The 25,090-nt window shown below is 36.8% G+C and overlaps 5 protein-coding genes across 6 annotated transcripts; 1 reads left to right on the forward strand and 4 right to left on the reverse strand.

The window, feature by feature from the left end:
• Positions 1-677: 677 nt before the first annotated feature.
• Positions 678-8,998, forward strand: LOC116178357 (pancreatic triacylglycerol lipase-like). The gene is made up of 12 exons (XM_031497826.1): positions 678-775; positions 873-1,040; positions 5,490-5,644; positions 5,693-5,803; positions 5,860-6,012; positions 6,066-6,203; positions 6,364-6,451; positions 6,509-6,620; positions 6,672-6,772; positions 6,823-7,026; positions 7,083-7,413; positions 8,667-8,998. Exons 2-12 carry the CDS (start codon positions 920-922, stop codon positions 8,794-8,796), a joined length of 1,644 nt encoding a protein of 547 aa, XP_031353686.1. The 5' UTR covers positions 678-775; positions 873-919; the 3' UTR covers positions 8,797-8,998.
• Positions 8,985-10,342, reverse strand: LOC116178358 (quinone oxidoreductase-like protein 2). Its single transcript, XM_031497827.1, has 4 exons — positions 9,884-10,342; positions 9,627-9,830; positions 9,401-9,579; positions 8,985-9,351 (listed from the first exon to the last, which is right to left on the reverse strand). Exons 1-4 carry the CDS (start codon positions 10,256-10,258, stop codon positions 9,069-9,071), a joined length of 1,041 nt encoding a protein of 346 aa, XP_031353687.1. The 5' UTR covers positions 10,259-10,342; the 3' UTR covers positions 8,985-9,068.
• A 3,519-nt stretch (positions 10,343-13,861) lies between these two features.
• On the reverse strand, positions 13,862-15,393 carry LOC116179174 (short-chain dehydrogenase/reductase family 16C member 6-like). 2 transcript variants are annotated; one of them, XM_031498890.1, is made up of 6 exons: positions 15,332-15,393; positions 15,150-15,272; positions 14,943-15,097; positions 14,713-14,890; positions 14,290-14,660; positions 13,862-14,239 (listed from the first exon to the last, which is right to left on the reverse strand). In XM_031498890.1, the coding sequence occupies exons 2-6, from the start codon at positions 15,243-15,245 to the stop codon at positions 14,167-14,169; spliced, it is 873 nt and encodes a 290-aa protein (XP_031354750.1). In that variant the 5' UTR covers positions 15,246-15,272; positions 15,332-15,393; the 3' UTR covers positions 13,862-14,166. The 2 variants fall into 2 exon arrangements, with proteins under 2 accessions (XP_031354750.1, XP_031354748.1); XM_031498888.1 differs by having other exon boundaries at positions 15,150-15,340.
• Positions 15,394-19,695: 4,302 nt separating this feature from the next.
• Positions 19,696-21,027, reverse strand: LOC116179024 (short-chain dehydrogenase/reductase family 16C member 6-like). The gene is made up of 5 exons (XM_031498719.1): positions 20,828-21,027; positions 20,620-20,774; positions 20,388-20,565; positions 19,963-20,333; positions 19,696-19,912 (listed from the first exon to the last, which is right to left on the reverse strand). Exons 1-5 carry the CDS (start codon positions 20,927-20,929, stop codon positions 19,837-19,839), a joined length of 882 nt encoding a protein of 293 aa, XP_031354579.1. The 5' UTR covers positions 20,930-21,027; the 3' UTR covers positions 19,696-19,836.
• Positions 21,028-22,906: 1,879 nt separating this feature from the next.
• Positions 22,907-24,334, reverse strand: LOC116179091 (leucine-rich repeat-containing protein 27-like). Its single transcript, XM_031498802.1, has 4 exons — positions 23,995-24,334; positions 23,449-23,950; positions 23,076-23,400; positions 22,907-23,020 (listed from the first exon to the last, which is right to left on the reverse strand). The coding sequence occupies exons 1-4, from the start codon at positions 24,329-24,331 to the stop codon at positions 22,964-22,966; spliced, it is 1,221 nt and encodes a 406-aa protein (XP_031354662.1). The 5' UTR covers positions 24,332-24,334; the 3' UTR covers positions 22,907-22,963.
• Positions 24,335-25,090: the final 756 nt, after the last annotated feature.

Below are 25,090 nucleotides of genomic sequence, written 5' to 3' on the forward strand. Positions count from 1 at the left end.
ACAATAAAAGAGACACACTGCTCATTGAAAAAAAAACAAAAAGGCTGTCAAAATTTGGCACTTTTATGGAAAATTACAGTCATTTACATGCTAATTAAAAATCTGAATATTCATTAAACAAGAACACAGTTTTGCATTATAATTCGTCAGCTTTGATTAGATTGGACAAAGGCACTTAGCTTACGCATAACATTACACTTGCAATTAAAAATGATGTTAATTGCACGTTTGTGTTTGATGTTTCCATTTGCATTTCAATTATGTGGAAATTTGAAGACATTTTTCTTGCTTCGTCTCACTGCACCGTGCAACATAATTGAAAACATCAAATGATTTCGAAATGCTACGCATTAAGAAAGAAATGTAGGCCTGCAAGGACGTTGGATTAATTAGGCGTTTCACTGCCAAGACCATATTATATAAGGTTAATATGTTATAGCACCTGATGTATTGATATACGCGCGCCTACATAAACAAATTCCGTAGTTTTGATCGAACGGAATCCGGAAATTTGCGTCGATTGCAATCTTTTAATTAGGGCCCATACTATTTAGAGAAAGCTTTCTTCATTGAATTTCTTCCTTGCATAACATAACGTTTTTTAACTTGTGTAACTGTCGACGGCGGCGAGCGAGCGGCGAACGGTAAGCGTGAGAGAAATGGTAATCTACTCTTCGAGATACAACGTATCATTTACCTTGCATCAGTGTGCAGTGAATGTTTACTTAATCTGCCGTCTGGGTCAGTTATGTTGGTCGCTTCTTCCACTTTTAAAGTTAATATCATTTTTAATTGTCTTATTTATTTAGCTTGACCCTTGACTTGCGCTATCAGTACTTTGCGATTTTTGTAACTGATTGATTTCGTTACAGCAGCCAGAAAAGTTAGAGAACGGAATGTGATATTATAAGTGAAGAAAATGCTCCTCGTGCAACTGTATGTGATCATTTATGCCATAAAAGCGATTTCTGGTGCATCCATCGATCCGTTCGGATGGGCCAGGGCTGACCGGTTAGAATTTCATATTCCTTGGTTACCATGTAAGTATTATATTTTAATTCAGACTAAATTTGCTCATACCGTAAACGGTAGATTCTGTTTTTAAAGTAATCATGATGATTCACTCAGCAGCTGTAGTTTTGAGATCGGGGGAAAAAAGATTAACACATTCACAGACCTTGACGGTCCATTGGGGAGGGACCGCTAATCTGGATTTAGCATGCCTCTGGGTAACTAAACTGGTGTGGGGTAAGGTAAAAATAAATTCAGGTTTCTTCAATATTGCATTACCTTGTAAGGGCGATTAGCGCACCAAAATTCAAAGGACCCTACCTTCAATGTTACATTTTGAAAGAACCATCCTATATGATTTTGTGGCGAAGTATTTATTTTCTCTCTGCATTCCATGCAATTTGTTTTTTGTACCAGATCCAAATTCCTTCAATCAAGTGCTATAGTTATTACCGCCAAAAGGACGTTTGATATATATTTTTGCATGATTATTAACGAGCTCCTAGCTAGTTCATACTTTTGCGGTGCCTGCCCATCTGTTCGTTACCACGATATCTCGAAAACGAATGGACCGATTACGATCCAATTTTGCAGGTGGATTCTTGATTAAATTTGTAGGTTCGTGAATTGGCAATGCAAGTCAAACAATTTAGAAGGCTCTTTTGACATCTCCGAACCCAAGTGCATGAAATTCAATATGGGCCTTACCTTAAAATATTCCGTTGGAAAAGATTAAGTATGAGCGAATGTCATTCAGCCGACCAGAGGCGTTGAAGATATCGAAAACAAACGTATACCGGGTGGTGCCCTTCGCGGCACAGGATAGGATTTATAATGCTTAATCCGTCATGGTCAAATATTTTAGAGGGAAAGTGTGTTTAGGTTCTATGTAGAGAGAAAATTACGAATCCATAAAAATCATCAGCTTCCAATTCTTCATTCTGGAATTGGTAAAACCCTTACCTTACAAATTATAAAATCAATTGAACGTGCTTGAATTGTCGTTGTAGTTGATGTTTATTATTTCTTACTCAGTAAGGCTCATGGTTCTGCTTGCTGTCGGAATTTGACACTTTCTGCGTACTTGTTTTTGATTCGATCGAAGTGATCAATAAGCGTTTTCTTTATATCAGTGTACAAAAGGTCTTCGGAGGACTGGGGACTAACCAAAAGTTGTTCAGTTCTGTGCTCATGTCCACAAGGTGCATCATTCATAATTACCATGTTCGTGGTCCGGAATCTTCGCAAGTTGCAGCTGTTCGTTAGACCCGTATTGGAAAATGCAGGCGGTTTCATTGAAACGTTGGTGTACAGACCTGGTACATTCTGGTTTGTCTCGTGTGGAGTGACGTTAGTTGCTACTGTTCTTACTGCTGCCTGGATAGCATTGACTATCATGTTTGACAAAGTCTTATAGAAACTCGGGGGAAAAAGGTTCATTGTGCTGTCGTGTGACGTGCTGTTTTAAATCCCACTTCTGATACCACTTTTAAATTTTAAATTTTGGTTTTAAATCCATTTATTTAGTCGCAACCATAATGGGGTCATCCCGCCTTCATTTTTTATTTCTGATCCACAAAGTACATTAAAAATAAAAAGACCCGTGTGTCCTCAATTTTTATTTGCGAGTAAAATAAACCCAAAATAAATCATTGAAAAGCTGTGTTTTAAGTCTGAATTTGAAACGCTTCAGACTAAATACGTCACAAACCTACAACCAATCACGTAGAAGTGACCTGGCAACCTTACGCGAGGGTCTGACGTTTGTCACATTTGACGTTTTGAGAGGGATGTTTAACTGCATCTAGCACGAAAGTGACAAGTGCCTGTGACAGATGACGCAAATTATAAATGCCATTCTCCTGCAATATTGCCAAGTCGTTACGTCATCTGAATGGTTCTAGAAGCTGATTGGTCGGGCTTATTACGTCACAGAGCCCGCCACAATCATATCGTTTTGAATAAACCTTTAAAACCGCACATGTTCATTATTTATTTGCTAATCAGCCTCTATTTTTAAATAAACTTTTACTGTCCAAAAAAATGTTTTATGGTTTCGGGTACACGCTTATTAAATTAGAACTGCGGAATTCAACTATACTGTAAACCCCCATTGATACATAGTAAAAATCAACAACCAATCATAACGATGCGTACTCATAATTATGCCTCGTACCTCTGCTTCAGACCACCTGATAGCAAATAAAGACAATATATCTAAATTTCAAAATATGTATTCACATAAATGTTAAAAAAAATGATTTGCTTTCATTTACACCCCTTCGTAATAATAGCAAAAAAATAATGGTGGTATACTTTGGTCTTTCAAACTTGAAGTACTGATTGTCCTCTCGGTTGATCTAAATGAAGGAGAGTGTATACAGCATCCTTGGTCTCCGAAAATAAATGGCCCCTTTGATGAAGGTTGTAACACGGCCATTTAAACGGGGACGTCAAGAATGTTTATTGTTGAAATTCACCTCGAAATATTATATTCAATGGCTGCAGTCCGTATTTGCAACAAATTCGCTATCGTACACCAAATTTCTACGCAAAGAATCTGGATCAATTTGTAAACAAATATCCTACGGTAAATTACAGGTGATCGCCAACGGTTCGACGACAGTTCGAATAATACGAAATAATATCCACCCTATGATCATTTACAGGTGGTGCCAGGAAACGTGGAAGCAGTACGAGAATTGACAAGGGGTTTTAACAGATCGAAGAACCCATGGGTGTGCCAAAGCTAACCGGGAATTTGAAAACCGTTTCCCAATATTCTTGCGGTTCTATCGGGACATCGAAATCATGTACATACATACCCCTAGAGCTCTGAATTGTTAAAAAAATTATACCTAATTAACTTATTTTGAAACCGATGCCCACTGTTTACTTTGCAAAGAGCTTTTGAATACTTGCTAACGAAACGTACGTGCCTTCTCTTCTCTGTGTCCGTTAATATACAACTTACTGCAGGTTGCAGGTAATTCAGAATTCTTGCTTAAGATTGATTTATTGCATACGTAAATTTCAAAGCGTTTCGCATAAATTAAAATCAATATCCTGGCTTGATATGGAAAAAAGTCGACTCCTTCACGCGGCGATTTTGTATCACAAAATAATATTTTTTAAAACACCACCGTATCTTTATAATAAAATCACCTTTCGAACTGACGTTCATAATGTAAATATCAGACGAAAGGATCTCATTACTATCCCTTTTCATAGTTCAGAGATGTTCAACAAATCTTTTTCAGATAGAATTACCACTGTCTACAATGCGATTCCATCGAATATTAAAAAGCTTACAGTGTCCAGGTTTAAATCAGCACTACGTCACATTCTTTTGAACGAGTAAAGTGTCCCATTCTCAAGTTACTTATTAATTAACTTTTTTTTCACAGTATTGTCTTTTTGTGTGTGTGTCCATCGAAATTATAAACATTTAAATTGAAGTTATGTTATGGGTTAAGTGGAAGAACACTTGGTGGCGATGTTGCCCCTAGGTGAACTTCGCCCTTTAGATCGTCATCTAATAAAGACCTTATTATTATTATTATTACTTCGAAAACGTAAATAATAACTAGAAATAAAAAAAAGTGAATAAATTAATTGAACACACGGGTAAATATACATCAGTAGAGATATTTACATGAATGGTAATTCCCAGAAATAAATAGACCAATAAAAACGACACGTTCCCACGAAATGACGTGTATACAGCGTCAACAAATTAGTTGGTAAATGACACCAAACATTCTTTCCAAACGAAGGGTCCAGTGTTTCCTTTGGAGGTGACGATTCAAGATAGGATCGACTACTGCGTTAAAAATTGAGTTCGCGCAAATTAATCGAAAATTTATTACTTTACTAGAAGTGCGGCTTTTTCAAAAATGTTTTTGTACGTGTCGAAAGCCATGCATGAAAAATACGTTTTGGCCAATCGCGCGTGTACGGCAGCTTTACCCAGATACAAAATTTCGCCCAGATCGAAATTTTCCGAGCCCGTTTTAGGGGCGCGTCAGTTGAGTGACGGTATTTAAAGTCGCGCTCCCAAACCGTTGTACGTGACCAACTTTTCCAAACCGACCCCCTATCCGAATTTTATTTGTATTGGAAACATTTCGAATCTTCAAGAATATCTCTATTTTTACAGTTCAAGCAACTTAACATTTCACTAAAAAATCCTCCTCGCGCGCCAGAAATAATGAAAATTGTCACGATACTTCTAACAATTACCTTTATCTTTCTCAAATAAGCGAAAAGCTTAATAAATCACATTGAATCTGTCACATTCGCATTAATGAGCACCTTCATAACCAATAAAATGCAAGTACAAAAATTCCTTAATCTAACAATTCCAAGAAATACATCATTTACATCAACACAAACTACAACGTCCCAACATTGTTTACACAGCAATATCTATATATCTATATAACAATATATCCCTAACTGTAACAATTTTTTTTAAGTTGAAAATGAAACAAGATGCTATGACGAATTGGGCTGTCTTAACATAACAAGAAGTTGGTATCATCTAATCTACCGTCCATTTAACGTATTTCCTTTGCCCAGATCTGTGATAAATACTAAATTTATTTTATATACAAGAGCCAATCCTAATACGGTAAGATACAGCAATACATTGACCCGTGCTGTATTTAACTATTTTTAGAGTGAAACGCTGAGAGCCCTCGATGAAAACTTAAAGAAATCAAGTTTAGATTTAAAGAAGAAAATCAAATTTATCATTCATGGCTTTATCGATACACCCTTATCGAACTGGGTAAGAAGAGGGACAAAAGCAAATAAAGTTTGATGTGTTAAGGGCGTGAATTTTAGGTGGGTGATATGAAAGATGAACTTCTGAAGGGAGAAGACTTAAATGTGATCATTGTGGATTGGGCTGGCGGAAGTCTTCCTTTGTACACCCAAGCTACTGCTAACACACGATTGGTCGGCCTGGAATTGGGATACTTTATTAATTTCCTCATGGTATGTATACAGTGATGGGATCTTCAGGAATTAATCTTCAAATAAAATTGTAGAAGAATTACGCAGTAGATCCTGCAGACATACACATTATAGGGCATTCTTTAGGTGCGCACACTGCAGGTTATGCTGGATCGATGGTACCCGGTTTGGGCAGAATTACTGGCTTGGATCCCGCTGAACCATATTTTCAGGTAAGTTGCATTATGCGGCAAAGTGATAAATAATTAGTTTAATAAACTCTTTGAAATAACAAACTGTGTCATAGATCATCCTACTCAACCTACCATAAGTAAGAATCATCTAATCTTGTATTAGCATACGTAATTTTATTAACTAGCAATTGTCTTTCAGGGAATGCCTTCACATGTCCGCCTAGATCCGACCGATGCACAATTGGTTGATGTGATCCATACAGATGGGAAAGGAATAATTTTTTTGGGTGCGTACATTGAACATGTCACCTAAACGCTGTTTGTGTAATGATCGATTTGTATAGGGTATGGTATGTCGCAGTCATGTGGGCACGTCGATTTCTATCCCAATAGCGGTAAAGAACAACCCGGATGTGACATAACACAAACGCCTCTCATTCCATTAACTCTTATAAAGTAGGTAATGTTATTTTTTTAATATACGAAATACATTCTTCGCTTTTACAGGGAAGGGTTAGAGGAAGCGTCACGAGTTCTTGTCGCTTGTAATCATATAAGAGCGATTAAATTGTTTACTGAGAGCATTAACTCACAGTGCCCTTACATTGGTAGGTAAAGATTATGGGAAGGTTAATTAGATTCATTTAAATGCTTCCAGCGCATCAATGTCCAAGCTACCAACATTTTGTTTCCGGTAAGTGCTTCACATGCAAATCCGGCGCGGGAAACTGTGCTGTGATGGGCTACCACCTTGACGCAAGCCCTCATTTGGAAAATGAAGTAACCCCTCAAACAAACAAATTTCATGAAACCATCGGAACGAAATTCTACACGATTACCGGCAAAGAGCAACCTTACTGTCGTGCGTTTTAGCATATTCTTGAGATTTCCACGTAACTAATTGTGCATTTTTTTCAGATCGTTTATATCGAATTAGCATTGAATTAGCGAAGCCGTTGATTGCTGAATCGTGGGTGCAAGGTTTTCTCAAGGCGTCCTTGCACAGCCCATCCGGTGTCGTTCACATAAATCTAACGCCGTCCGGTGATATGAAGCTTGCGCATGGTACAACTCATACAATGGTAGTGTCGCATCCGTCAGATTTGGGCGGAAACGTGAAGAAAGTCGAATTGAATTGGGAGTATGATATGAACGTTTTAGAACCACGAACCCTATGTCTTCTTTGGTGCAACGATCATTTATACGTTAAAAGCGTAACTGTCGACGAAATGGAACTACCAGGAAGAGGGTAAGTTCTTTAGATTAATTCTTTATGGTCGTGGATCCCCACTTCTATCTACAATGGTTGTAGGCCCATTCGCGCCTGGACAATTCGCTCCCAACACAATTCGCTCTCAAAAAATTTGCGCCTATGGAATTGTCCGTTTTAAGATTTCTAGCCTTTTGTATTTTTAGATTGTTCGATTTCTTTAGATCATTTGATCCATCAGTTATCTGTTTGCATTTTTTTTGTTCATTCGGTGTCATCAATTTCTACGGATTATTTCGTTTTTTCGGATTTTTCGAATTCCTTTCGATTTTTACGATTCTTCAATTTTTTCGGATTCATCATCTTTCAGGCCGTGCATCTTGTTCAAAATCTTTCATTTCATCAGATGCTTCTCATTCTTGAATCCTCGTACGATTACCTTTTATTGTATGTAAATGATCGGGCAATGAACTTTATATTGATATCGACTGCACTCAAACTATCTTTCCGTTTCCGCAATACGCGAAGTTATTATTGGAGAACTTAAACTTTTTATATCTAAGAATACATAGCGATAAAAAATGAGTGACCGTCGCGAGTCACCTTTGGAGTTTTTGTTTTCATGGGAAATCGTACTTAACTTGTACTTCCAAAGGCGACTTGTCGGTCACTCTTTTTTGATCGCCCGATATATGTGTAACTAACCATAGTCATATACATATATCAATACGAGATTCATGTGCCTATGTTACTAACGTGCGGGTGGTAAAATAAGCAGAGGAGGAGAGGAGTAGTAAAAAATGAAAGACACGTTTTCGATATAAGGCGAGTAACTTAAGCGCATTTTCCATGAACTGCTCAGTACTTCCTAAAAGGTTATACTGTGCGATCAAAAATGAGTTGCTTTCGAGTCACCTTTGGAACTTTTGTTTACATGAGAGATCGTATTTAACTTGACCTTCCAAAGGTGACTCGACAGCAACTCATTTCTGATCGCTCGTTATAATGGACTATTTATGTGTACAAAGGAAAATAAGTTATATAAATAAGAAACTTAGCGTTGCGCAGTCTGCGTATATGCCCACACCTGATGTTATAATATGCGATATGTTTGCCTTTACTACAGGAACCTGTGGTTAAAACTTTCGAAAATATCTCTATTAATAAGATAAGTGGTGTAACACCATGTCCATATACCATATCCTTTAGTTTGCCTATAATTAATGTAGTTTCAGATATTAGTTTTTGTAGGATGCATAAAAATGGATATTAAAATCATTCTTTATTTACAGGAAACGGGATACCCACTTTACAAATAGGCTCTGTTCTCCCAGCAAACGCGATTACGCAGATATTTCCAATGGAGGAAGAGCAGTTTTTGTTGATGTTTGTAATACAGATAAACGTGATGTAACAAGGTAGCACAATTATATCAAATAAGGAAACATTGTACCTGCTAGATTTTTTGTTAACTATGTTTTTTAGTGTAAAGTCTGAATGTAGACATCTGCATTAGTATAGTCTCATTAACATATTGAAAGGTTTGTGATACTTTTAATGGTAATACTGTTACAGTATTTACTTTGTTTTGTGTTACTTAATAAATACAATTAAATTACTGACATTTATTCCTTAATTTTTGAATTACAAACTGTACACATACAAAAATAAATAAAATAAGAACTTAAGGACTGTTATAACATTCTAATAAGCACTTTTCCAGTACACTTTTTCTCTTGAATAAATTCAATCGCTTTGTTAATATCACCCAACTCAAAACTGGCACTTACATGTGCACTAATTAAACCCTGATCTGCAAGATCGAGAACATCATTAACTAAGCACCTGTACGCTTCCAGATCATGATTTTTAATCGCTATTAAATCAAGAACGGCGAGATTGGTGTTGAAAGGTGGTGTTGGAATTGATTCGTACAAATGAGAACCGGCCAAGAAAATTTGGCCCCCTGATGACACACTAAAAACTAATATTTAAGGTTTGTCATTTTATCAACATTACAGATTACCAGTTGGCTAGTGGTTCAGTTAGGGAACTACCGACGGCATCGTATACAACCTTAATGTTCTTCTTCTCTGCTGCTTTTAGCACTTGCTGCTGTAACTTTGAGTCCGGCTGTACAGTTTTAAATGCCCCTCGATCTCTCAGCAGGTCCGCTTTATCACTTGAATCAACCACCCCAATTACCTAAATTGCAACAATGAACATGAATTAAAAACATAACTTACTCACACCTTTGCACCATACACATTGGCAGCAATGTCGACGGCTGCTAGTCCAAGACCTCCACTCCCTGCTGAAATAACAACATAATCGTCCTTTTTTATCTTTGTCATCTTCGAGAACGCCAATAGAGCCAGAGAATGACCGCTAATAAGTATCGCCGCATCTTTTAACGGAAGATTGCTGGGTAATCGAAACATATCCTCGACATTAGTCTATAAAACGACACCTGTACACTTGGGACACACTCGTAGTACCACATACTCACAACACATTCCTCCGCAAAACCTCCCATTCTCTCCAAGTTCAATGCAGCCACTTTCTCTCCTAAGATTATTTGATTTTTCGTGACATTTTTTCCGAGCTCGATGACTTCGCCACCTATTTCGTAGCCGGGCGTGAACGGGGAACCTTTACTATTTTCGTGAAATGTGGGAAGATCATTTGAATTAAGACTGCAGTAATGCACTTGTATTCTCACTTGATTATCACCGAGTTTTGTTCGTGCAACTTCTTCAACCGAAAACGAATTGGATGTCCCCCGTATAACTGCAGCCTTATAAGTAGAGGAATTTCTTATTCTTAACGCTTTGCTTGTTAATTGTCCTAATAAAAATGTGCTGTTCTTCAATAGATTTGTCATTATACAGGAGAAATAAATAAAATTAAATTAAATATAAATATAAATGTATTTCATAACCTAACTTTAAACACTTCCTCTTTTCTTAACACAGAGTACATACACAAAACACACAGATGCATAGCATTATACCAGGTGATCAGAAATGAAAGCTGCCATTCGCATTGCATTTCACCTTGAAGGGCCGATATTTTATGTATATATCTCAGCACTACGGGTTTTATAGTCCCATGGCTTAGTTCTTTCTACCTTATTACATTAAATTTTTGACTTTACCCTAATCTTCACATTTGTTTAATCTTATCCACTACTTTATATTTTACCCTATCTCTTGCTCTGGTTTTCCAATCTTCTACCCCCACACTCTTCACATCTTTGATCACTGCATCTAGCTACTTATTTTTTGGCCGTCCCATTTTCTTTTTTCCTCCAGCTCCCCCTTCCAACATTCTTTTTACGTGTCTGCTTTCTTCCATTCGAACGACGTGTCCTCTCGACCCTCTGAGCTCTTATGAACGTCACTATCGATATGTCCCCGTAAGCTTCTTGTACTTCTCTATTAGTTCTTCGTCTCCACTCACCATCCCGGTGTTCACTCCTCCCAGTATTCTTCTTAACACCCGCCTCTCCTATACTCCCAGTTTTCCTTCCATCTGACTTGTCATTGCCCACAGTTCACTTGCGTACCTTACTGTTGGTCGTACAATCGTTTTGTACATTCTCAGCTTTGCCGCTCGAGATATCTCCTTTGAATTTAACATATTGCTAATCGCCCTTATCGTCCTACTCCCACTAGTGATCCGTTTTTTATATTTCCACACTCTCGTCCATCGTGTTCGTTATTGTGACTCCAAGGTAATTGAAACTGTTGACTTTTTCGAAATTATATGTCCTCTCACCCGCCTGGAAATTGACGACTGTATTACTAGTGCCTACATTTGCCGCATTTCCATGTATTTCGTTTTATTCTCGTTTACTTCCAGCCCATACAATCTCGCCGTTTTTACTAGTGTACCAAACATCTTTTCTAGCTCCTTCCTTAAGCCACTATTTGGTGTCTTCTTTGATAAATGATTCCGCCCCCTCCCATCCCACTTTCTCTAACAATTGCTTCAAGAACAAAATTAAACAGCACCGTTGAGATTGCGTCGCCTAGTCTTAATCCTATCCTTCCAATCTCACTTTCCGATTAGCTTCGTCGGGATTCCGAAGATTTGTAGGGCATCGTACAGTTTTCTGGTGATAATGGTGTCATACGCCTGGCGGAAATCAATAAATAGTATGTGTAGTCCCAAATTTTGTTCGTAACTGGTGCTTTGCAGCATTTTCATCGTAAAGATCTGGTCCGTTGTACTTCTTTAAAACCTCCCTGGTATTCCCCCACGACTCGTTCCTGGTGCTCAGTTAGCCTGTTTCGTAATATCCGCGCGAAAATCTTATATGCCACATCGAGCAGGGATATTCCGCGGTAATTTTTCAACATACACCTATTCCCTTTCTTATGTACTAGGCATACAATTGCGTTATGCCATTCCTGTGGCATTCGTTCTCTTCTCCACGCCTTTATGATCACGTTCGTTACTGTCTCTGTTTCTGTGTTTCTCCTCCCCAGTTATATAACTCTGCTGGTATGCCATTTTCTCCCGTGCTTTTGTAATTTTTTTAATTATTTTGCTCTTCTATTACTTCTGCTTGCGTCGGTTCCATTATTCCCTCGTGGTTGCTCCCCTCTTCTATCCTCTCTTGCATTTTCTCATCCTCCTCTCGCTCATGCTCCTCTTCATCCCTCTCTCGATGTTTTACGCATCATAGTAATGACAGCGGGCAGGCATACCATGTGGCTATCTCTGTCAACTCCTGTCTTTTTTACTTTCCCTTTCTTCAGCAGTACCAGTAGTTTCATTTATTGCTTTTCTCACACATTCTCAACTCCCTTTCTGTTTTTGATTCATTTTTGGGATTACTCTCACTCTAAAATATTTTATGTTTATCTAGTATTATGATTAAATTGGTAGAAATTAGTACGGCAGGTCCGAATAAAGGTGAGAATTTTTAGCCTTGGAAATTTATTATAAATTTTAGAACAATTCACTCGACAACATTTTATTTTTAACCAATAAAATTTATAGCTACATGACTTTCTTTTATTTTATTGTAGCGAATTTTCTAGAGCGATATCAAGGTGCTATCAAATCGATAAAAGATTAGTCGCCTGCGATAAGGATTGAATGCGGATGTGACGTATTCTTTCCATGAAGTATGCTATGCTGCCTCTAGAATTCTGTAGAAGCTTTTCGTTTGCTACATAAGCAAATTGGGAATAGTGAAATTCGCCGTCGTGTTATAAATTTGCATGTACTTAATAAATTTGAGTACATGTCATAATAATGTACTAACTCCTCTTCGTTACAATCCGACTTATGAAGCTCACCCTCATGGCAAAATACTAAAATGACACATACATTCACTCTGAAAAAAAGGAAGAATTTTGATTGACGCAGGGTTGCCACACTAATTTCTACCAACTTAAACCTTAATACTAAGAATGTTACCTGTGAATATCCAGCCACCAGGCAAAGTTTGCACACCGACTTTTTTGTCATACGTAAAATGGTCATGAGCAGCGTGGCGTTGAACTAAAAGTTCACTCATTTCTGGTAAAACACTGTAACAGTGTTTGTGGACATTATTCATTAATAAAGGCGTCAGAAGCAGAAATGACAAATTATAATATATGCTTCATTTGCAATAAGGACCTGGAAGGAACCCCGACCCGTATACAGTGAAACGTAAGGAAACTGAGACTACGTAAATCAGCTAAAACAAGAGACTATCTAAAAAACTTAGAAGAGGAAATAAGTTCATAGCACAATATTGCAATGAGGCTATAATAGCCGCTGATTAACCCCGTGCAAGTTGGGGGGTAGATGATTCAGTTCATCGGCCATCAACGGAGCTCTGGAAGGCTTGTGTTCAGATCAGTTGTGAAATAGTTATTTTCGCTTCAACCATTGCTGCCTTTGTGGAGAAGAAATAACTGCTGATTAAAAACCAAACATTGTCCATGTGGTCTAGATGCACTCGGTAAAAGGCATGTTTTTGAATGCTGCCTAGAAACGTGAAGAGTGAACATTTTGGGACGTACTTCTCCTGTTGCACCTCGTTACAGCTGTTTGGCTTCACAGTATAAATAAGGCTATAGGGCGTACCCCACAGTTGAGACGGCAATAGCGGATATTTATCTATTCCTTGAGAATGCTGAAGAACGTTAATTTTCACTCGATGAAGTGAAAAGTCGCATCAAGGATGAATATCAGATCGATTCAAGAACAATTAAATCGAGCCTACTGGAAAAGTTCGTCGACACTCCTCAAAGAAACACGATTTGTTTAAAAAATACAGCATATAAAAAATTCACTGACAACTGGAAGTGGATCAGTACGATGAAATCCCCTGATCGAAGGAGAGAGACTGAGAGTAGTGAAAGCAGTATAATTTTAGAAGACATTCAACTTCATGTAGATAATATTACTGATTACTCGCCCACTGACAAATTTCAGAATGATAATATGTTAAAAGCACACCACATTTACCATTACCATTTTTGGTTTTAAGTTGCGCAGTCGTCTTTCGGTTGGACTTGGGTTATTACAAACACTTAAATTTGACAGTAAATTAAACTGAGTACCTATCCTGTGTGTAGGTATTCGTATCGTATTGTATTTGTTTGACTCTTCTGTAACAACTAAGAACACACACACAAAACAATACACCATACGAATACGATTTGTTATTTGCGTCACCACTACCGTTTAATCAAAAATTCCCAGAGCTGGTCGATAGTTGGTTATCGGTGCATTATAAAAAGGTTTTCATTCTATAGTCCTGCGTTTTCTGTATGCTTAATGCTATTAAGAAGGGCCATTTTGTATCTCGATTTTAAAATATTTGTAGAATAAGGCACAGAACTTTGGAGGAAGTGATCTGAAATAATACAACATATAAGCATAAGCAAACAGGTTTGAATAACTTACCTTATTAAACACCTTAACGCTAAGTAGTGACCAGGAATAGTAACTTCTACCATTTCATTTCTTTGGGCATTCATTATGCTCGTGGCCACGTCCTTTTGGTGAGTCCGCGGCAAAATAGAAGGCAAATTAGCATTGGCCTTTCTAACCATTTCCGTATCAGCAAAGAGGGGATGTGCCAACGTAGTTTTGATTTGACAATTTTCGTACAGAGCCAGTTCTTTTCGTAAGCTCTCCATTAAACCTTGAATTGCATACTTTGAGACGCTATACGGAATAAGAAGTGGAACTCCGCCAAAACTACTCATCGATCCCACAGCGACTATGTGACCATAATTGTTTTTTAACATTGACGGCAATATAGCTTTTATCATCTGAAACAATTGATGAAGCCGATACTGGCAATGATTGCAGATATATACTCACCCAAAAGTGAGATAAGGCGTTAACGCAGATATTTCGTTCAATTTCTTCTTTGGACATCGCACAAAGTCGGTTGACAAAAGCAATACCTGCGTTATTAACTAAAATGGTAACATTTCCTACTGTCCTTTCGACCTCTTGACACATATCCATCACTTTTGCGTAATCACTTACGTCGCACCTGTATGTCTATTATTATAGTGTATCTAATTCCCAAACTTGAAAATACCCACGTATAAGCGTGTGCTTTTCCGTATCCCAGATCGGATATCATTCTGGCAGTTTTTCTGTTGGATTCTTCTTGTATGTCCACGCAGACCACGGTAGCGCCTTCAGATGCGTACAGAAGTGCCATCTCTCTTCCTATACCTTGGGCAGCGCCCGTTATCTAATCGACATTGAAATGACAACAGCAGAAACTTAAGGTTTTCGGAGCTTACCAAAACTATTTCGCCACTGACTGATTTTTTGGCGACAAAATATCTCCAAATTGATCCGAACATGGCCCACAAAGTGTTTGCGATAATGCAAAACATGTTCAGGAAACGAACGCAAATTTATTTCTACGATGGATTTAGAAAAATATGAAATTAGATACGTGCCTTGCATGTACAGTACACACTATATACTTGCGGAGAGCCTTGATAGTAGATCTCTGAACTGGTATCTGTTTTATGATTTTTGCAAACAAACCAGAACTTACAACCTTAACAATTTGCGACAATTAATTATATCGCATCATGGTATACTTCCAATAATAATTTAATTTAAATACATTTTAATAATGTACGTAATTCGTTAAAATGTTAGAAGCGTTATTATTAAATAATAGTACACATCGAGGCCAATTAACTTCTCCATTGAATGTACACTTTGTAGGTTTATTGTATTTATAAAATTCATGTTACCTAACATACAAATAGAAAGTACTTTCGACGAATGTACAGTAATTGACTAACCAAGTACCGTGGAGCACTGGAAGTGTTTTTGGTATCGTGCTGTATAGTTTAGGCTTAAAATGCTAAATGGTTACAAAAGGTCCGGCAGAAGATTTTATTTTTCAAACTTGTTTAAATAGTAAAGAGAGAGAAAAATCCAAGCTTTCCAATGCGACTGACGTCGGAAGAAATTTCTGTGGTCAAAAATCTGCAAAAATTTCTGACTTTTTTCGGTTTTTTAAAAATAACTCATCAACAGTAATACTTAGGTAAAATCATCCATTATTAAAAACTGTAGTGTATAAAAGTACCTTCAATTTGATATTTTATTTGGCCCCCTAACTTGTATAGTTTAGAGGAGATACACTAATTTAAAGTTTCGTGTTTATAGTAATTTGTAAAAATAATAACACTTTTAGCGCATTCTTTAAGCATTAAAAGATTAAAAGAAATGTGGTATGTATTAATTTTAACACGTCATGTTGGGCCAAAACAGTGAGATGGAAGAAAATGAATAAGGTTGACAAATGTAAAGAACCACAAATTACATTGTTTTTTAGGAGATACATCAAGTTGAAGTTTCTAGTTTTTAATTAATTTTTGAAAAAAACAGACTTCAGCAAAAATTTAAAGATTAAATAAATAAATTTAGATAATTATTTCTATATGTATACCTAATCTATTTGTGTCAATTTATTTTCAAGTCCAGCAACGTAAATGATAGTTTATTTTCAAAAATTACTATTATAAACACGAAACTTTAAATTAGTGTAGGTATCTCCTAACCAAGTGGTTCTCAAACTTATTACCATGGCTCCCCTTTTCATAAAACTAAAATTACTCTCGCCCCCCCCCCTTCCCGATTAAAAAATAAAAAGTGCTGTTACTACAAACGTATTTATTAAAAAAATTACAGGGTGAGTTTTTTTTTCATTATGGGGACTCGGAAACCGTAAGAGATACAAAGCCGTTTGGGGCAAATTTATGCAAAACTGTATGGTGATTAATTTTCCCTTCCAAAAAGTCTTGTAGACAAATAGCGAATTATGGCCAAAAAACCGAAAAATGTCGTTTTCGAGAATACGTTGGCGACAATTTATTTTCAAAGATACCTATCAACAAATAATTTTAACAAAAGCTTGGTAAAATTTTCTCAACTTTCTGACGGTGCTAAAAAAAGTTGTTATGGCCCATAAAATATCATGTTTTTCAATCAAGTCGGATATTGCATCCATAACATCAACGGTTTTAGGGGTCGTTTTTAAGTCCATTCGAGATCTCTTTTTTTATAGCACATTAGCAACATATCGCATACTGGCAACATTGCGCAACATCAATGCTTTCATCAGCATAAAATACCTACCACAGAAAACTTATAGTCGTAATCTCCAGATTACTGTCTATGACATGTAAGAGAAATTGGAACTACTTCTCATTTTGCAAGTTAAAACCCTCTTAACTGCAATGAGTGAAAATGGAGTTTATAATGGTGAAGCCATGTTGGTTTTACTGAAAATGGGAATTTGCATTTGAAAGAACAAAATAGAAGTAGGTCGATCCATTCGTCGTTCGAATTCATTTTATCTTTTAATCTTGGATCTTGTGATCCGAAGATGACTCGAAACCACTACTAGTTATATTTTAAATCTTGTAAGATTAGCTATTTGAGATTTTGAAACTTTTGTTTTTGTTACTGTTAAGGTTGAGTTATAATGGACCCTTCACCCTTCACGACATGACCATACTATGCTTACTTTAAACCAATTCCCTACATAGTACAATGATAGCACCTATGAATCTATGAAGTGTTCCAACTCGACTAGTGCCATAAAGTAAAAAAAATGCAATCTTCGAGATACAGGTCATCAACACAATATGGAAAAGTAAGTAGGTAAATAATTTATTCATCTGCAATATCTATGTTAATATGAATACCAAGGTAATTGTATCGCATGTTCGAAGTAATTTAAGATTTTAATTTGCATGGTTAGGACGTTGCGTAGAAATTGAAATGCACCGTCACTACAAGAATATATTATACCTAATAATCAACAAAAGTAATTTTTGAAAACACAGCGGTCTTCGTGGAATAAAGTCGAAGGAGAAAATAGTTATTTATATAACAAGAGCGCGAAGTTTAATTTCGCGCAATGAGACTAAAGGTATTTTGCCGAGGCGAAGCCGAGTCAAAATATCAGTCAAATGCGCGAAATACGAGTAACTTCGCGCTAGCGTTATATACAATATTTTTTCTACAACTGAACCGATTGTTAATTAAATTTGCTGTTTAAGTTCAACTTTGTCACGTGCGCGAAATACTTTTTTTCACTGTTGACGATTTTGCGCACGTTGTCAAGAGCCCTTGGTCAACAGCAGCCTTATTTATTAATTAACCGTTTAGAAATCTAGTACTTCGCGTTTCGAAATTCGTCAGAAAATGACAGGTCTTTTTGACAGTTGTAGAAAATAGTTATTTATATAACAAGAGCGCGAAGTTCAATTTCGCGCATTGAGACTGAAGGTATTTTGACGAGGCGAAGCCGAGTCAAAATATCAGTCAAATGCGCGAAATAACTTCGCGCTAGCGTTATATACAATATTTTTTCTACAACTGAACCGATTGTTAATTAAATTTGCTGTTTAAGTTCAACTTTGTCACGTGCGCGAAATACTTTTTTTCACTGTTGACGATTTCGCGCACGTTGTCAATAGCAACCTTACTTATTAATTAACCGTTTAAAAATCTAGTACTTCGCGTTTCGAAATCCGTCAGAAAATGACGGTTTTTTTGACAGTTGTAGAAAAATGTATGTAATGTTTGAACCAGACTGCAAAAATACGCATATACCACTCTTCGCAATTAATTAAGTAATTTTGATCCTTCGCATGAACAATTTGGTGCAGAATGATTCCCCATTACCTGTTTTCCACCAGGAGAATCAAATCAATAAGTCAAGCCGCAAAACGAGCGGTGTTTACGTAGACAAGAAAAAATTCCATGGGGAGACGAAACTGAGCTCTTAACAAATAGTTTTACATATGGGCGTTAATTTCGGATTAAATGCATTTTTAAAGAAAATGAGATCTGTAGCACAAAATTGGTGTAGCCTTTTTCTCAAATGACGTATACGTATTCAAGATAATAGACCGGGAGGCAGCGTACATAGTAACTAAACCATAAGCGAGAAAATTTTCGACAATGCAGGCTGAAAATACGTTGAAAACTAGTAATAAAATCACTCGTCTGCCAGTCGTAAGTGGCAGCATTAACTTGGGGCGGCGCTGAATAAGTGACTTCTTTAGGTGATCAACTAAATTACTAAACTATAAGGGTCACGGAAAAGGTTTGTATCAACAAATCCCATTTTTTCGATAATTTTCGAATATGCTATGGCAGACGATTTCAAGTGCAGCGTTGGTGGCTACAGACGCCCTTCAATGTAGGGAAGAACACCCCTGAACTATACCATGAGGACCGTATAAAAATTTTACAATTATACATACAGAAGTTACCACAGACAACTGTCTGTGAAGTTACTTATTCAACGCCGCCCCAAGTTAATGCTGCAACTTACGACTGGCAGACGAGTGTTTTATTACTAGTTTTCAACGTACTTTCAGCCTGTATATTGTCGAATATTTTGTCGGTTATGGTTGAGTTACTATGTACGCTTCCTCCCGGTCTATACTATAATGAGTTGAAGCGTACAGCCACGTTTTGACTTGCTCGCTATTTGACGCATATAAGTTATATGCCAGTAATTTGGTGTTGGGGGTTTGAGGTATCAGTTCATTTTGGAAAACGAGTCTCTGGGCCAGAAGTTTGGCTTTAGTAAAAAAATTAAACGTTGTATCTTGTGTGTATGTGTATCGTATTGAATTTGTTTTACTTTACTTTAAGAACAAAGAACACAACACAAGTTTCGTCACCACTACCGTTTGTTTAACTCAATATTCCCAGAGCTTGTCGATAGTAAGTAGCTAGTTCTTATAAAAAGGTTTTCACTCGATGGTAGGTATGAAGCAGGCAATCAATCAAACAATATTATAGAAAAAAAAGTTTTACTGCAGCTTAAGGTATAGGTAGTAGTTAAGTTTAAACAAAGTACAGGTTTCAGTCTTGCATTTTATGTATGGTTAATATGCACTATCATTGAATAAGTATTTATTGGTTATTCTATGCTACCTACTATGAAGAAGAGTCTTTTTGTATCTCGATTTTAAAATATTTGTAGAATAAGGCACATAACTTTGGAGGAATTGATCTGAAATAATACAAGATATGACATAAGCAAAAAATGTTTGAATAACGTACCTAAATAAACACTTCAACGCTAAGTAGTAACCAGGAATAGTAACCTCCACCATTTCACTTCTTTGGGCGTTCACTATACTCGTGGCGGCATACTTTTTGTTAGCCTTCGGCAAAAAAGAAGGATAGTTAACATTGGCTCTGTTCACCATCTCCGTATCAATAAAGAAGGGATGTACCAAAGTAGTTTTGATTTGACAATTTCCGTACAAAGCAAGCTCTTTTCGTAAACTATCCATTAACCCTTGAATTGCATACTTTGAGACGCTATACGGAATAAGAAGTGGAACGCCCCCAAAACTGCTTATCGATCCCAGAGCGACTATGTGACCATAATTGTTTTTTAACATTGACGGCAATATAGCTTTTATCATCTGAAACAATTTATGAAGCCGATACTGGCACAGTGATTGCAGATATATACTCACCCAAAAGTGAGACAAGGTGTTAACGCAGATATTTCGTTCAATTTCTTCTTTGGACATCGCACAAAGTCGGTTGACAAAAGCAATACCTGCGTTGTTAACTAAAATGGTAACATTTCCTACTGTCCTTTCGACATCTTGACACATATCCATCACTTTTGCGTAATCACTTACGTCGCACCTGTATGTCTATATTATTATAGTGTATCTAATTCCCAAACTTGAAAATACCCACGTATAAGCGTGTGCTTTTCCGTATCCCAGATCGGATATCATTCTGGTAGTTTTTCTGTTGGATTCTTCTTGTATGTCCACGCAGACCACGGTAGCGCCTTCAGATGCGTACAGAAGTGCCATCTCTCTTCCTATACCTTGGGCAGCGCCCGTTATCTAATCGACATTTGAAATGACAACAGCAGAAACTTAAGGTTTTTGGAACTTACCAAAACTATTTCGCCACTCACTGATTTTTTGGAGTTAGGGACAAAATATCTCCAAATTGACCCCAAAATGGCACACAAAGTATTTGCGATGATGCAAAACATGTTCAGGAAAGGAACGCAAGTTTATTTCTCCGATGGATTTTTAAAACTAGAACTTGATAACAGTGATAAAATATTACATGTACAATACTGATAGTAAACTCCCAGGGAGCCTTGACAGTAAAGACCTCTGAACTGGAATGAATTTGGTTACTTAATTGTAATTTTAAGTATCGCATGTTGGAAGTAATTTAATTTACTTGGCATTTACTTGTATTATTTTTAAATAATACACTTTGATGAGAATTAATTTCTTAATTGAATCTACTTTCTAGTGTGTAATATGTATGTTATTGTTAGCATACAATAGAAAGTACTTCCGGCGAATTCGTAGTTGTGTACGGTCTAAAACAAGTAACGTGGTTGGTGGTGCCATTTACTTACCCCTCTCGCCTCATACTGGTCTTCGGCATTGAATAAACATTATTCAATGATTTCGGTTATTAAATTAGATTTGGATCAAAATTCTATAGGTAACGCATGCTATCAAAAGTAACGTGTCTGCGTTCTTGCTGTTTTAATACAACGAATAAACATTTTTTACGTCTGATCTCACACAAATTTTACTCACAGGTATTCTAATGAGTACGATTCACTGCTGTAACACAACGAATCGAACCCAAGAAATGAAACCTTTTCGAAAATACGGCTAATGAGTTATCCGCCGTCAGAAATCTTTGTCGCTATTAAGTGATCGACTCGTCAGCAAAAATTTGATTCGTTTATTTACTTTTCTTTGATTTGTGAGAGGCGCACAGAATCGACAATATAAATGACAGTTGTGCACGAGTGTCTAAATGATGGGGGAAGGAAGGAAGGAATTAATTTTCCACTCTCCATTTCTTCGATCTCTTATCGTGATCGGTTATATATGGAAGGAGGGTACTCAAAATTCATTTATATCGAACGAGTTTTTTTCAAAACGCTACCACTACTACATCGCAATAATATACCGCTGATGTTTAAAATGACTTCAATAAAATATAATAAAAGGTGATACGACACTATATCACCCAAAAAAGAAGGAAAGAAACGTGTAAGGGAATGGTTAATGTAGGAGCATCACAAATTTATTTAATGGCATTTCTATCAGTCTTACTCAATTTTATGATGGGGAAATTAACTTAATTATTCCTATCACTATGTGTGCTCAAAACATTAATTCTTGAAATAAGGTACATAATTGAAATAAATTATCAAAAAATAATTGCTTTTTTTTAAATTTAATTAAGCGCCCATTAGGCCCCAACTAAATAAAATTAAATACAAAAACTCTATTATTTTTGGAACGTTTATTTCAATTACGTTACCCACATTGGGCCATGAAGAAAATTTAGATTTTATGATTTATTGCTTGATTTTTGGTACTTACTCAGTAAAATTATCTTTTTTTCCTTACCATGAATGGCCACATACTACAAAGGAAAAGATAATCGTCTAGTAAAATTTTCCGAAATTCAAGAGAAATAAAAAATGAGCAGTCTAAACGATTATTGTCAGAGAATATGGTATGAATGAATTTACAATAAAAATGTTTGAAAACAGGAGATATGCCTGTTTCGGCGGCAGGAATCTGGCTATGTAACACTAACGTTTTTAAAAACTGGTTTTGCTCCCCGTTACTGTAACATGCTTAGCACTAGTTAAAAATGATGAAATAATTATTCCATATGAGACGTCTACCACTTATCACATTTACTGAAAGACTCTATTCATGACGTAGAGACTTCCTCGCGTCATATTTTATGAGCTAGCGCAATATGTGCTGCATCAAAATGATACAAAATTCATACAAGATTGCGATGCACGCATTTTTATGCATATTTGTTGGGTATATTTTAGAAAAAAAAAACATCTTTACACTTCACCACGATTCGTACGATCTCCAGCGGCAAACCTAGAAACTACTTTCCAGAGATTTCTTATTCTTAGTCACTTTTGTGATCTTTAGCAAACAAGGGAAACGATAGTTGCTATACACATTGTTTAATACCACCATTTACAACATTGTTCTGACAAAGCAAAGGGCACACACTTCTAATATCTCTCATTTTGTGTTTGTAGTTCAACAATCTTTTTATGGAGCTTCACAATCTGCAAAAGAAGTACTCTTGAAGGTGCTTTGCTTTGGAGTCCGGGCAATACTTACACTTTCTATTTGCTTCCCTGCAATTTCTTGATCAGTACGCGGCGACTTCGACTGTTCCGCTTGCGTTTGAAGGTACCTCATTTGGTTTACAACGTCATCTATTAATTCTTGTATATTCACTCTCTTCGCATGACGCCTCATTTTTCTTATACGCTTAGTTTTCTGTACCAAGGCGTCAATTTGCTCGTTCAAATCTTGTCGCGTGAGCATTCTTTGGTATTCCGGGTCAGTGTCGAAGGGTGGTTCTGACAGATCATTCAAATTTACTTCTCTAACCGGTTCCAACTTTTTCTTCAGCCTCCATTTGCTCAACGCCTTTAAATTTCTGAAATTTTAGTGAAGACGATCGATGTCATCGTGTGAACTTCCTTACCGTTCCTGTTGAAGTATTTTTTCCTGATCGGCTAAGATATCCTTTAATCGCTTCAGCCATATCTCCTTCATTTCACCCTCTTGGGCGCGTTCGATTTTCCGTTTATTGTTCCATGTTGAATGAGATTGTAGAGATATCTTTGAGCAACCCCTTGTTATCTTGTGCGTTCTTTTAACGACATTAGTTACGGTGTTCTTTTGATTAGTCTCATTCTCCGTTAATCTCTTTACGTCGATTACTGGCATGAATTTCACCTCTCGTTGCGATTGTCTCTCATTGTCCACGGAGACCTTATACTCCTTGTCAGAGCTAATTTCACTTTTCGAGGACGCATTTGATATCGCATCAATTTTTGCATCGGCATCCGATTGCGCGCGAGTTAAAAAATACTGTTCCCTAAGAAAGTTAGATATAGCCACGATGCCTTTATCGGTAACCTCATGAGGTGGATATGTGAGTGGATTTCCCGATACTTGCAGCACCTTTAAATTTGGAATTGCACCTGAAAAATGTAATTAATAAACCTCGATAATTGAAGTCACTTACCCAATTCGTTTGGCAGTTTTTGGATTAAGTTATTTTGTAGCAGGATCGTTTCTAAATTAGCGTGATCGGCCATTCCGCTCGGTAGCGCCGTAAGTTTGTTCTTCCTCAAATCGATCCATGTAAGTTTAGGTAGCTTTGCGAAAAAATCGTCAGGAAGATTAAACAACTCGTTATTTTCCAAGTACAGCATTTTCAAGTTGCACATTTGCATAATGCTCTCCGGCACTTTTTCTAATTTTTTGTTAGCCTGATCGGAAATTACCTCAATTAGCGACATTTTAGAAATTTTGAGTTTGACATGTAATAATGATGTGGATGCAACTTTGTTTGTTACCATGACATCCATAAATCGCATTATTGATTTTAAGTACGAGAAGTTATAGTAGGGGAGCTAGCTCGAAATCCACTTCGTTATCAAAATTTTAACCGATGGAGTTCTACTTTGGCCTATCTGAGTAAGTTAAAATCGACCGTCTGCCGCCTCAGGTCATATGACTTGCGGCACCAATTCTAAATGGTTGTTTTTTGAGAAAATAAGTTACACGCCAAATGAAAACGTTGATAATGGTTCTTAAAATAGTTATTTGTATACTTAGGCCGCGAAGTCATTCTTTAACGTACCGAAAAGAAGATTGGCGCCGAGGCCGCTTGCGGCCGAGGCAAGGCAACTTTGAGGGCGTTAAAGAATGACGCGGCCGTGGTATACACAACATTTTTTGTGCAATTGTGTAGAATCGTCAATAAATAAAAATGAGATTTCAAAAATAATAATTTTCGTCGCAAATAGAAAGACGGCCAATTTTCATTTTACCATGGAAATGAGATAAACAATGAATAATTTTTCGTGAAAGAAAAGTCAAAATGTGTGACTCCGAAAGTGATTCTTCGATATCCGGAACTCCTCCGGAAATAAAACTTGTTGTGAATTCTGCTGTGTTGCAGTTATGAGTTAGTACCTGAAAAATCGAAGCGGCAGTACGAAAAATGCTACAAGGACTTCAAGTGTACCTGTCAGTTTGAGTTCTAATGAAAATCAAAATGTTACAGTTTCAAAGTATAACCGCTTCTAACACTTTACACTTTATTTCAGGAGTAA

The sequence above is a fragment of the Photinus pyralis genome, unplaced genomic scaffold, assembly GCF_008802855.1.
Source record: "Photinus pyralis isolate 1611_PpyrPB1 unplaced genomic scaffold, Ppyr1.3 Ppyr1.4_LG8, whole genome shotgun sequence".
NCBI classification, from domain to species: Eukaryota; Metazoa; Arthropoda; class Insecta; order Coleoptera; family Lampyridae; genus Photinus; species Photinus pyralis.

Excerpts from the sequence above, each read along its gene's own strand:
- LOC116178357 (XM_031497826.1), top strand. The coding sequence starts at position 920 with ATGCTCCTCGTGCAACTGTATGTGATCATTTATGCCATAAAAGCGATT. Across the intron at positions 5,804-5,859 it reads ATACACCCTTATCGAACTGG|GTGGGTGATATGAAAGATGA; the intron begins GTAAGAAGAGGG and ends CGTGAATTTTAG. Across the intron at positions 6,773-6,822 it reads CTCACAGTGCCCTTACATTG|CGCATCAATGTCCAAGCTAC; the intron begins GTAGGTAAAGAT and ends AAATGCTTCCAG.
- LOC116178358 (XM_031497827.1), bottom strand. The coding sequence starts at position 10,258 with ATGACAAATCTATTGAAGAACAGCACATTTTTATTAGGACAATTAACA. Across the intron at positions 9,831-9,883 it reads GTTTTGCGGAGGAATGTGTT|ACTAATGTCGAGGATATGTT; the intron begins GTGAGTATGTGG and ends GTCGTTTTATAG. Across the intron at positions 9,352-9,400 it reads ACTGAACCACTAGCCAACTG|TGTGTCATCAGGGGGCCAAA; the intron begins GTAATCTGTAAT and ends ATTAGTTTTTAG.
- LOC116179174 (XM_031498890.1), bottom strand. The coding sequence starts at position 15,245 with ATGTTTTGCATTATCGCAAACACTTTGTGGGCCATGTTCGGATCAATT. Across the intron at positions 14,891-14,942 it reads GGAAAAGCACACGCTTATAC|GTGCGACGTAAGTGATTACG; the intron begins GTGGGTATTTTC and ends ATAGACATACAG. Across the intron at positions 14,661-14,712 it reads ACGCCTTATCTCACTTTTGG|ATGATAAAAGCTATATTGCC; the intron begins GTGAGTATATAT and ends CAATTGTTTCAG.
- LOC116179024 (XM_031498719.1), bottom strand. The coding sequence starts at position 20,929 with ATGTTTTGCATCATCGCAAATACTTTGTGTGCCATTTTGGGGTCAATT. Across the intron at positions 20,775-20,827 it reads TGAGTGGCGAAATAGTTTTG|ATAACGGGCGCTGCCCAAGG; the intron begins GTAAGTTCCAAA and ends AATGTCGATTAG. Across the intron at positions 20,566-20,619 it reads GGAAAAGCACACGCTTATAC|GTGCGACGTAAGTGATTACG; the intron begins GTGGGTATTTTC and ends ATAGACATACAG.
- LOC116179091 (XM_031498802.1), bottom strand. The coding sequence starts at position 24,331 with ATGGTAACAAACAAAGTTGCATCCACATCATTATTACATGTCAAACTC. Across the intron at positions 23,951-23,994 it reads AAAACTGCCAAACGAATTGG|GTGCAATTCCAAATTTAAAG; the intron begins GTAAGTGACTTC and ends TACATTTTTCAG. Across the intron at positions 23,021-23,075 it reads CAGGGAAGCAAATAGAAAGT|ATTGTGAAGCTCCATAAAAA; the intron begins GTAAGTATTGCC and ends CTTCTTTTGCAG.